This window comes from Rhinolophus sinicus, chromosome 16, assembly GCF_057876585.1.
Source record: "Rhinolophus sinicus isolate RSI-liver-muscle chromosome 16, RSI-T2T, whole genome shotgun sequence".
Classification (NCBI taxonomy): Eukaryota; Metazoa; Chordata; class Mammalia; order Chiroptera; family Rhinolophidae; genus Rhinolophus; species Rhinolophus sinicus.
Window position 1 is genome coordinate 115499301 of NC_142516.1, and position 12648 is coordinate 115511948.

The window sequence follows — 12648 nt, forward strand, 5'->3', positions numbered from 1 at the left end:
CATTAACAATGCACCTGGTCACCCAAGAGCTCTGATAGAGATGTACTGTGATATTAATGTTGTTTTCATGCCTGCTAACACAGCATCCATTCTGTAGCCCATGGATCAAAAAGTAATTTTGACTTTCGAGTCTTATTATTTAAGATATACATTTTGTAAGGCTATAGCTTCCATAGATAGTGATACTTCTGATGGATCTGGGCAAAGTAAATCGAAAACCTTCTAGAAAGGACTCACCATTGAAGATGGCATTAAGAACATTCACGATTCATGGGCAGAGGTCAAAATGTCAACATTGACCTCAACATTCAACACAGGAGTTTGAAGGAAGTGATTCCAGCCCTCATGGATGATTTTCAAGGGTTCAGACTTCAGTGGAGGAAGTAATTGCAGATGTGGTAGAAATAGCAAGAGAACTAGAATTAGAACTGGAGCCTGAAGATGTGACTGAATGGTTGCAATCTCGTAATAAAACTTTAACCATGAGGAATTGCTTCTTATGGATGAGCAAATAAAATGGTTTCTTGAGGTGGAAACTACTACTCCTGGTGAAGATCTTGTGAAGATTGATGAGATGACAACAAAAGATTAAGAATATTACACAAACCTAGTTGATAAAGCTGCAGCAGGTTTTGAGAATTCAATTTTGAAAGTGTTATTACCTGGGTAAAAGGCTGTGGAACAGCACCACATGCTACAGAGAACTCATTCATGAAAGGAAGAATCAATGGATGTGACAAACTTTATTGTTGTCTTATGAAATTACTACAGCCACCCCCAACCTTCAGCAACCACAGCCCTGATCACTGAGCAGCCTCAACACTGATGCAAGACCCTTCATCAGCAAAAAGATTACGACTTGATGGTTAGTATTTTTTTAGCAAGAAAGTGTTTTTAAAATTAAGGTATGTACCTTGTTTTTTTTTTAGACATAATGCAATTGCATACTTAATAAACTACATTATAATGTAAATAACACTTATATGCATGGGGAAACCAAACAATTTATGTGACTCCCTTTGTTGCAATACTGGCTTTATTGTGGTGCTCTGGAATAGAATCCCACAATGTCTCCAAAGTATGCCTGTATAGTCCTTCTCAATGAAAAATAACCAAAACAGAACCTTGTGGAGAAACAATCATAACAAGAGTTTTTTTTTAATTTTATTTATTTTTTAGCATAATCATTACCTTTCCTGGTAAGTTTCTGCATCCTTTTAGTAGACTGGGTGTTGTGTAGATAACACTGGGAATCACTGGGTTTTTCCTATAGTAGGAGCACAGCAAGTGATGGAGCTGCAAGAACAGAATTCCGTGAGTTTGGAAGGAGGAACTGATGACCACTTTTCGTGATTTAGTTAAGTTTTTTAAACAGCCACTTCCAAGGGCACATCAAGCAGTCAGCGAATCCACTTGTTCCAGCAGGAGATGGGAGGTGGGGGCGGAGATGGAGCGTGGGGAGGAGCGACATTCACAGTTCGGGAATCGGTGCCTTTCAAGTGTCGCTGTGCGTCCCCTCCGGCCTCCAGGTCTCCCCTGAGCCCCGCCAACTAAGCGCACACCGCCTCCCACCCCCCAAGCCGGCGGTCCGCGCCACCTCGACCACCTCCCACAGCGAACTGCTGGGGATTACTCGGCCGATTCTGGCAGAGAGGGTTCCCGGGACTCAGCGCGAATTGCCCGCCTCCTCCCGCGTCTCCGCCCCCTGCCAGGGCCGCTGGGCGCCGAGGGAGGCGAGGGTGCCGCCGCAGGAAAATGAGCGGTGCCCGGAGGGTGGCCCCGAGCTGCAGGTAATGCGCGCGAGACCTTGGTCCAAGACGGCTGCGCACACCCTCAGCTTCATCGCGCGGCGAGCCCTGCGCGGTCCGTGGGCTTAGCCCAGGGGCTGCACGGGGCGTCCTGGGCGGTTGGGGAGCAGAGTGGGGGGGCGCGGTCAGCCCAGGCCTTGGGGGACACTAACGCTACTTGGGCTTGTCGCGCAGCGACAGTCCCGCGGCTGTCCCTTGGAGCGGCAGGAGGCGGCGGCAGCGGTGAGCGGGGTCCCGCGGCAGGCGTCGATGCCTCTGAAGATGGAGAAGTTTCTGCAGATCGCGCCTCACTCTCTGGCCATCGTCCTGGGCCCCGCCGAGGGTCCGGCGGGGGAGAGGTCCCGGGCCGCCCAGGCCGCGCCCCCGGCCAAGCCCCGGCAGCTCGCCCGGCACCACATCGGCTACGAGATCTTCGCCGACTTCAAAGCCGAGAACATGCAGCACTTCTGGAACAAGAAAGTCACGGCCGCCGTGGCCGAGACCTTCTTCCTGGGCTGGATCGACGAGCAGGTTCTGCTGATCCAGGGCAAGGAGGAGCACCTGGAGGCACTGCGCGAGGGCTGGACGCGCCGGGCGCTGCGGCCGCCCTCAGGCTTCCACATCCGCTGCCTCGGTGAGTCCCGGCCCCTTGGGGCCCCTGCCCCGCCCTGATCCCGCAGCGGGCACCGCGCAGGGGACCGCCGCTCCCTGGAACGCCGCGCGCCTCCCTCCACCTACGCGCCCGGGCCGGGGGAGGGGCCGGCGGTCCTCTAAGAGCCCGGGATTGGGGAACTTCCTGGCACCTAGAGCGGGGATTTGTACCTTCCCCACACGCCACCTGGCCGGCCCGTGGTGCATTCCTGGCGGCGCCGGCGGCGCGCTCCGGCCGGGTGGTGCCGGGGGACTGGCCAGGTAGGAGGCGGCGGCGCCGCGGGAGGCTCGGCGGGTTCGCGGCAGCTCCCGGATCTGCGAGTCGCACCTTTTCCGCACTGCTCGGGCTGGGAAGTGTGTGTGAGCCGAAGAGAAGTCGAGAGAGAGGATTCAGGTAGCATCAGGTGGCAACCGGCTCCACCGCGGGACGCGGCAGCGGCGGGCAGTTCAGGTGGCGGCTGCACCCGCCCTCCCCGGACGGCGTCCTTTCCGGAGGACGCGTCCTGCAGCTTGTGCTGGCTGGTGGAATTTTAAGCGTGGGCATTTCTGTGCAAGGGAGAGCTGTAGATTTCGTTTTAGATGTTCTGCTTCCAGTACATCTTTCTTCAGGGCATTTTATGTGTTGAGGAAGGGAAGGACACGAGGAGAACGGGGGAAAGTCTGATCCTCAACAAAAGAGAAAACGGTGCCGGGGAAGAGAGCCCGGCAGGTGATACTCGCCGCCCACTTCCAGTGGTGCTTGACTAGCTGTTTGTTATTACACCACTTTATAAGTGTGTTTCTTAATCCAGTTTGCCTCTCTTTTAGAACATTTCAGTTTTGTACCTTGGGGCCAGTGGCTAAACGCGTGTACAGTAAATAGTGTTTTATGAAACGATTTCAAGAAAGAAAGCATTCTTTCTAGTCTCAAGGTCTAGAAATTCTTTCATGACATTTTGGGAGGAGGTCGAAAGTTCAAAAGCTAAAAGACTGTAAAGCCTCCTTTTTCGTTACTCGCGGTTGCTTTGCCGCCTTCCTCTGAAGGATTAGCTTTTACCTGCTAATGTGTCTTTCTCTGTGCATGTGACAAATGTATAGCGTTTTTTTATTTTGTTGTGTTTTGTCTGTTTTTACATAACAAATCTTTACAATTAACTAGAGAAAAAAACTACTAAGGCTTGCAGCTTGTGTGTTTTGTAATCTATCCTGAATTTCAAAAGGCGTCTTATCTCTCTCTCTCTCTCTCTCTCTCTCTCTCTCTCTCTCTCTCTCTCTCTCTCTCTCTCTCTCTCTCTCTCGACTTTAGCAAAAACCTCAATAGCGTCCCTGTAATTAAGCTGCCTTAGCAAAGGGGCCAAGATTAATGCCTCTGAGACTTAATCTGCTCTTGTACTGTAGAACTGCAACACATGAGGAAGTAAGAATATATGTAGTCATTGGTATGCACTGAATAGGTTGCATTTTAATAATTTTCTTTTAAACTTGGCTTCATGCTTATTTTTTACTTTTTATTTTGGCAAATTTCAAACATATTCAAAAGTAATGTATATCCCCACTGTCTGCCCATCCGCCTGCACCATTTTGAAATTCCAGATATAATAATATCAGTATCATTTGATTTGTAACTATTTTTGTTCATATATAGTGTACATTTTTCATTTTAGCAGAATTAGTAAACTCTGGTGAGCTGTCATATTAACCAAGAGAATTATTTTGGCAATCTTCAGGGTTCCAGATTGCTGCAGTTGATTGACTATTGCCCTGATCTGAGTAGATAGTCTTAGCGTCTCAAGGTGACCCGCAGGTGGTTGGTGTGGCAGCTGCTTTGCCCAGCTCAGCCCTTACCTCAGTACCATGATAGGAAACAAAGGACTACCTGCTAAAGGGGAGGCATCAGATAAAGAAGCAGGGATGATACCTGCTGGGATCCAAGAGGTGACTTTCTTTTGAACTTCCTTGGGGGTTCACAGTCTCCACTATGTAGAATTCCAATTTTGCTTCAATAATGATGGTGAAAGGCTGAATTGTTTGAAAGAGTTTATCTACTATAAAAATTCTCTAAGGGAACCTTTGTGTCTGCTGCAAAGCTTCCTGATTTTTTTGTTGCAAGCTCTTTTATTGAGCTTTGGAATTCCAAAGTCGGGGAGCCACTGATGACTGGCTCACAACCTTTTATTCTGAGTCACAGTCGATGCATCGACAAGTTCTTACATTCAAGAAATAAAACAAACAAATAAACACAAAACATACAATGGTATACTAAGAGGGAGCCCAGCTGTAACTTGGTAAAGAGTGAGTGATATTATCAGGAATAGCCTTGAATCTGTCTAATTTATATACAAAAGCAGGAATCACTATCTTTATTATCCCTTGATAGTTTGTTATTAGTCATACGTTTCTTGCATCATCCCTTTCAACCGATCCCTCAATACTACCTATGCTACCATCAGGTACTTCTATGTTATTTTGTGATTTTGGCTAATTCTTTTATGAGTGTGAAACAGCCAGCAAACGAGACACATAGAGAAACATTACTGAAGGCATTGGATTCCCATTTGTTGAACTTTGATGACATTAATCGGTCACCAGATGTCCTTTAAATAACTGATAGGCAAATGCCAGTTTAAGTTTTTATTATTGCGGTAAATAATTATTCACAAAATTTGGTTCTTTTCTAAGTGTTCTCTTAGAGCTCATCTTAGAGCGTGGTAATAAAATTGCTCCGTTAGATCCTGGCAGTGAAGGAAGGAGAGTAATAGCTTTGAAGTTCCATTCTCCTGGATGTGTGCTCCAGCACAACCCGGAGTGGAGAAGAGGTCCGTGCCGGCGCCCTTTTCTGGCCATGCTACAGAACAGTGGAGGCAAGCGCTACGTACACTATTACAGCTGGACTAAGAACGAGTTAGTATTTTGTTTGGTAACATTTTGAGACATTTGTTTTGAAGTTGCGAGCGTTTTGGTGCCTGTCATTCCAGAAGTACTCCTGTATGGTTCTAACCAACTATAAAATTTCAGGTGGGGCTTGGACAGTGAGGAGATGATTATCGGGTTCAACAAGAAGCAGGGAATTAAGCAACTCAAAAAGGAAAAGTAGTTTTGGTCCGGAATATTCAAATCCACTACTTTAGAAATAACCTACTCTGGGCATGTAGAAAAGAAGTTCAGACTTTCAATTTCCAGGACCCTCAAAGGGGATATGTGTGTGCAGGAAACTAGTAATGTTTTAAAGTTGTGCTGTGTATGTGGAGTAAATCACATGAAGTTTAATCCCATACATATTTATTGCGTGCTACTGGTGCCTGTGTCACTCCTGAGATTATAAAGACTGAGGAGGCATGCAGTCTTTTTTGGGATATGTGCACCAGAACTGTGAGTGTGCTATGTGCTTTGAGGACAGCGAGCATGAAATAGTTCCTTCTGCCTTGTGAGCTGGTAGCCAGGTTCCCAGAGATGAGGCTTGAGCCTTGTGTAGATGTGCGGCGCGAGTGGCTCATTCAGAACAGGAGAGCTGTCCTACCCTGGAGAGCATGAGTAAAGTCAGGGGGTTGGGGATTTCATGACATGTTTGGAAACTGGCTGGTTTGGGTGTGTGGGGGAGAGTGACATGATAAGACAATGGAAAGGGAAGCTAGCGCCAGATATGAAGATGTAGAAGCCACTGGTGGCTTTTAATCAGGGTGAGAGGTGACATGGTTTGATCTTTGGCATGAGTATTCTGGGGCCAGTGAAGGTAATGGATGGGATGGGGAGGAGATTAGACACGGGTACCAGCTGAAAGGTTATTGAAACAATTGTGGGGAAAGATCATGAGTACTATATTAGAGCATCTGCTCTCTTATGACCGTGGGTACATTCCCATCGTCAAGGGTTATTATCCTAACAAAGGTACCGTTGTAACCTGGTTGAACCCAAAGGCCTTTGTGTGAGTACAGGCCCTCCTCCCTCCTGGGCTCATGGGGCTTTATGACCTTCTGCTGTAGTCAGATCCCGGGGTCAATCTCCATAGGTTCCCCTAATTTCAGATCTCAGGGAGCATGGGTTAGCACCTCTGTCCCCTCCAGTTGCTCTTTATACTTTCCCAGTTTATCCTTTGATATTTAAATAGGGCCAAATATGCTTTTTAGGCTTTAAATCAGACATATTTTACATTATGAAATTGTTTAGAACGTATGGGCATCAAGATTTTATTCTATTCCAATATCTGTATTGGAATTTTCTCAAAAAGAGTTGTTCTCTTAAAGTAATTTCTCCAAGTAGTAAAATTTTAAGACCGAGTTGTTTATTAAAAAATGTATACTCTAAAATATTTTGTATGCATTCCCCAAAAGTTGATTCAGTTAAGTCAACTTAAAATTAAATGATGTTTTAGACTAATGTCTGGGATTGCTTAATGAGTGTTATAAAGCTTTTTGAATTACTGATTCGTGCAACAACTGGAACATCTACCAGTTTTTGGGATTTGTTCTGGGAACTGAAATGGAGAACAAGTCAGATGGTCCTTGTGCTTTTGGAGGTTCCATTCTAGTGGGGCAACAGACATTTCAATAATCAAACAAAGAAATAAGAATTTCAGATAGTTTTAAGTGCTGTAAAAGTTAAGCCGGTAATAGAATAGGGAGTGGCGGGAAGAAACGAGATCATAGGTAACATTTATTGATAATTGTTTTCTAAGTACTTTATTTTTATTAACTCATCTTTAAGACAACTATATTATTTAGGTATCTTTAGTTTACCCATCTTACAATTGAAGAAATTGAGGAACAGAAGGACACATTCTTCTCCAAGGACACCTAGTTAGTAAATGATAGAGCTAGGATCTGGACCCAGGCAGCAAGATGATAGAGCCGGTGCTTTGAGTGACAGCTCAATAATACTTCATTTCATGTAGCATTTGACCGATGGACAGTTGGCCAGCAATGAACAAGGAGCAGATGGAAATCAGCTTGTCTCCTTACAGAAAGAGAAAAGAAAGCCAGGGGGCCTTGGGCTTGTTGAGCCAGCAAAAGAACGGAAGGTGTGACAGGAACTGAGGCCGACTCCAGGTCATGTGGGGTCTCATGGGATTTTATTCTGTAGTAACACGGCATCGAGCATCTAATAAATGTAGAGCACTGGGTAGGAGTCTGTACAATATCCAGAAAAGTTTCAGACGTGGGCCTCACTCTTAGGGAAACGTACTTCTCATATTAAAATCTCAGAGTGTAAGTCTAAACAGTACACAATGATACACTTCAAGTTTTATTAATTTCTAGCTAGTCATAAAAATATTTTTGTGAATTACCTCACTCTGGTGCAAAGATGTTTCCAGTAAAGGTGTGTCAGTTTCATTGTAGTAAAGCATTTAGAATGAACTTCGGAGACTCAAGGCCTTGCTGTGAACGCTGAGAGGCTTTGCAAAGATTTTTAAGTTTCACCTCTTTGTTTAATTCTGATCTTGAGCACATGTTTGTTTCCCTCTCACATTAAGAAATAAATCTACTGGTTATCACTAAATTCTTTTTAAAGGGGCATAAAACTAAAGGATCTCTGTCTGTGTCTCTTGTGCTGGAGTGAAAGCACTTTGGTGCTTTTAGTCCTGAGGTCGATCACGTATTTTGGGGTAAAAAAACGGACGGAGGTTTGTTATGGACAAACTACTTACTACAAATAATTTTAAACATTTCATTCCGCTTAAAATATCTCACCTAGTGCTGTATATGGGGTGGGCTTTACCATAGTCACTTGAAGTTTAGAGATTGTGCTTGTACCATTATTCTACTCAGTTTGTACATTTGTAAAACAAGTTTTGAACCTTTCCATTCTGTAAATAGCTATAGACATAATATCATTTCAGACACTTCTTAATTTGGATGCACCAACTATCTGGTTTATAGTTTATCTCAATGAAGAGGTTAAATAGATGTACTGATAAGGTACAAGCTGTGAATACGTATAACATTTATAATACACACACACACACACACACACATATATATAGATCTATAAGGGTATATCTTTAGGAAGGTTGATATTTTGATATCAATCTCTTTTGAAAGAGAACAGTGAATTTGGGCACTGTCAAAAGCCAGTATCTCTTTGAAGAATTTGATGAATTACTGAGATAAAGAGGTAAAGGAATTTATCAGAGTCTTTGGTGATGCAGGTGAGGGTAAACCCTCCTAGGAGGGCAGATCCAGCAAATGAGAAAGTCCCCAGGATAGTGTGGACACCACGTGGAACAGACGCAAGGTCTTAAGATGTCCTTGTGAATAGGAAAGCATACCGCTGCTCAAACAAACACAATGAAATTCCTCTTTTCTCTCAATTTCTTATGAAGGCCTTATGATTTTCTGAAATGAAAGTCCATCCCTTAGTGTAAAATGACTTGTCTCTGAAACCAGGATGTCACCTCTACCCTCCCAAATGTTAAACATGTGGGGAGCGTGTAAAGTCCCTCAGTCTGTGTGGATGCTGGCGGAGTTGTAGTACGTCCAAAAGAGCCCCATTCTCATGAATCTAGGGGTCCCTGCAGGTCCCTAAAGGCTTGCCAGTGTCTTGTAAGGGGTGGGATCCAGTCTGATGGGCTCTATCTTCCTACCGCTCCGATTGCTGCAGCCTCTGTCTTCACAGTGAACACAGGGAGCCGAGAGGATGCTGGCTCAGGGGATGCTATGCGTGCACTGGTCCTCTGTGGGGTTACTTACTGAGGAACTCCGCATTTTCCTTCTGTTGCTGCCACCCTTCCTCCAGTGTTGTATCAGACCCTTTCCTCCCCACATTTACCCCCTGACCCAGGGTTTGGGCAATTTTTCCTTTCAAACCTTTGCAACAAAAGATTTTGATTACTCGTACGTCTCTGCCTTTCTACTTCTAAGTAAAGTCGTCCCCCCTCCCCGCCAGAATTTTCTGGAAACCAAAAGTCTTCTGTGTCCATTTTCTGGGACAGTAGAGCTCAGCACCTTCTCTTCTAGGGAAACTTGTCCTCAGAGATTCCAGGCCACCTCCCCCCAGTCGTGACCCCCACCACCCTTGAAAGGGACATTCACGAATCCAAGATAGTTTTCTAACATCTTCATTATGAAAAAGAGAGGAGAACTTTCTACATGTTTAATTCTTTAGAGGGGACTTTCAAAACAAAACTTCGTTTACAGAGATCCTTCATCTTTGGTTGTTGCCCCTTTCGGCTGCTTTCTGCTCTTGGGTCAGTCCTGAAGTTGGACGTCACCTGTCCGTCAAAGCTGGCGGTGTGCTTGTCCCAGAGTGAGGTCGGTGTTTGTAGCCGCTCCTGCACCAGTGCTGCTTTCCTGCCCTCTGAATTCCACTTTAAGTGACACCTCTCAAGGTGGCAGCTGTGCTTTGTTTACACAGTCCTAGACCCATCAACCTTCCAGCTCAATATCTTAATACTTCCTACCTGTTCCGAAGCCCTTGGTGGGTGGATTGAGCTGGGAGAGGCTGATCCTGGGCCACGTGGGATGGACCATGTATGAAACCATGAGTGAGGGGAGGAGGCGGGAGTTGAGACAGGACATGACTGAAAAGTGGCAAAGGGGGAAGACAGAAGAAGAAGGGAAGTAAGGGGCGCAGTGATCCCATGGAAGCATTGGAAACTGAGTTATGTGAGGTGCAGGGTGATTGCAGGTTGGAAAGCGTCTTTCTGTGAATCGGGCCCTCTTCTTGGAAATTTTGTCTACCTGTCTGGCAGGGTTGGGGTTTGGGTCTGAGCTCTCTGCATTCTCTCTGCCAATCTCGCCAAGGTGAGGAGGAGGGCTGCGGACTCTAATATGTGGTGCTGAAATAGAGGGTTCCCTCCCTCCCCCCGATGTGGGAGAAGAGCTGTCCAGTCTGGACAATGGACCTTGTCTTTTTTATTTCTGCTTTTGGCCAACAAACCTGACACTTCCGTACTCTTCCTGAGGAAGTGAAAGGATGATACAGCTCAATGAATCTGCCATCCTTCTGGAAAGACATTCCAATTCTTTATTTCATTGATTATTGTCACATTGATGCCATGATCTCATTATCACAATCATACAGCTGTATCTCACCAAATAAATATTACCAGTATTCATCTAGATCCTCAACCCTTCTTCTTCTAAAGTATCCTCTTGCCCACTAGGTTCTAGTGGCTGAGGCTTTCTTTCCCCCTTGGTCTGTTATGTTTGGGTCTTGATAAGGTTGGGAAGACTTGGAAAGCTTGCCGACTTTGGAGTTAATATAGAATCGCAGGAGACATGAGTGATTCTTTTTTTCTTATGGGGGACTTTGTGAGCTGCATGATTTGTCTATGTTGATGACTTTTCTTTCATCAGAGTCTGGTTATTAATTTGTTTTTTTAAAAAAGCCTTTAAGTTAGTAGACTGTGAAGCACTGATGTAGAAAAATGAAAGCAGTACTTTATAAACCATGTCTCTGACTGCCCCCAGATAATGGGGGTTACTCTAGTTTCTTTTACTCTTTCCCGGATCTTTAACATTTTCTCTTATATTGAAGAAGGAGCATTCTAGAAGACAGTTTTTATGCCATGTGCTCCTTCATTTTATTAAATGTTTACTGTCTCTACTTCAGCTTCGGGGAGGGGGTGGGTGGGGAAGGGAAAGGAGGAAGAAGAATGAATTTTTATTAATGCTTACTGTGGGTCAGGAATTTTCTAAGCACTTTATATATTGTCTCATTTAATTCTTACAGAGGCAGCGCTAACATTACAGCAGGTCATCAGTCATCTGATGCATATATACCTTAGGAATTAAACTCGTGTTTGTATCAGTTAGCCTATGGTAAAATTAGTTTTGTTTTAAGTCACGGAGAACGTTGAGAATTTGCCGTATTTCCATATCAATTAGTCTGTGGTAAAATGGATTTCATTATATGCTGTTTCGTTTAAAGTCAGAGAACCTACTGACGGCATTAAGTGAGAATCTACTGTATTTCCATTTTACAGAAGGGAAGCTGAGGTTCAGGGTGGAACCTTGTATGAGTAAGAGATCGCAGATTTCAACCCAGCATCTGACTCCAGAGCCTGAGCTGTTAACCTTTGTGTTTTCAGATTCTAGGAGTAAGGACATTATCAATTCTGTTTTACTTAATCTAATTTAAAGTCGTTGTTTTTACAGCCAGGTACTTGTGTTTTCTGCATAAAAAGTTACACTAAGAGTCTTAGGTCTGAAAGAATTCTTCCTTTTGAATTTTCCTAACTTGAAACTTAATTTGGTGTGATAGTGTATTTCAATTACTTTTGGTTATGATGCCAGAGAAGTTTTTCTTTTTTTTAAAAAAAATCAGCAATATAAGATGTAGATTCTGTGAATGAATATATTGGGTAGTTTATGATTTATACAGTGTGACTGTTAATATATAAAGTTTTAAAGCTATGAAATTGGAGGGCTGTTTAACCTTGCATGCACAAGAATGCTCCACTACCCTACTGGATGAGAATAGCACTTACACTCACCATAGCTGTGCTCAGGAGGTATAGACACATAAGCCCTTCCCCAGGCTAAGCACTTCCCTTGTTTTCTCCTGTTGTTTTGAGCCTGAGAGACATGCGCAGCTGTTGCAGTGCTTCTTGCTGCTGAGACACGAATCAGTTTCCTTTCAGCCTCTCTCCTTACCCCCTGGAGAGTCTTAGATGTTGGTAGGCCTAGAAATCAGCTGGGGGGCTTATTAAAAACACAGGTTCCCCAGCACCAGCCCTGGAGATTTTAATTCAGGTATCTGGGTTTTTATCAACCAAGCCAGGAGCTTCTGATGCAGGAGGTGCATATCAGCTTTTTATAAATCATTTACATTGAACTGAACTAGCACAATGCCATTTTCAAGTGGTCTCTGCCGTTTTTAGAAATGAAGAATTAAGTACCTTCTTTAGTGCTTTCCTTTTGACCTTGTATGTAGACCAATGGTTTTGCAAACCTGATTATTCTATAGCTTAGTAAACCCTGCATTCGTCACCATCAGCCTTACGGACGTGAAGTGGAGAAAGAGCCACAGCTGCTCCCTTGCTGTGTAGACATGAGTGGGTAAAACCACTTCCATGCCTAGAATCCCCTTTTGGACAGTGTTGATTTGGACTAGAGGTTGTTGATGCTGCTCCTGCGTTGCCAGGCCTCAGCACAGGGAGAGGTGACGGAGGCCACACAGCAGTGGCACCCATATAGTCTAAGGAGGTTACATCAACGTCATGAGAAATTGCATTTTTGATTTTTCTTTTTTTTTTTGTCTGCCAGTTTATACTGTGCAGGTACAGTTGGCCCTC

At 44.5% G+C, this 12648-nt stretch overlaps 1 protein-coding gene across 2 annotated transcripts in view; it reads left to right on the top strand.

Moving 5' to 3' along the window:
• Window positions 1-1534: 1534 nt before the first annotated feature.
• The window catches only part of STOX2 (storkhead box 2), a 212460-nt gene continuing 201346 nt past the window's right edge, over window positions 1535-12648 (top strand). The window contains exons 1-2 of one of the 2 annotated variants that reach the window (XM_088793228.1): window positions 1535-1790; window positions 1983-2421. In XM_088793228.1, the coding sequence (XP_088649354.1) occupies window positions 2058-2421 (364 nt within the window). In that variant the 5' untranslated portion in view covers window positions 1535-1790; window positions 1983-2057. The remainder of the gene's footprint in view (window positions 1791-1982; window positions 2422-12648) is intronic. The other variant, XM_088793226.1, reaches the window with a different exon arrangement.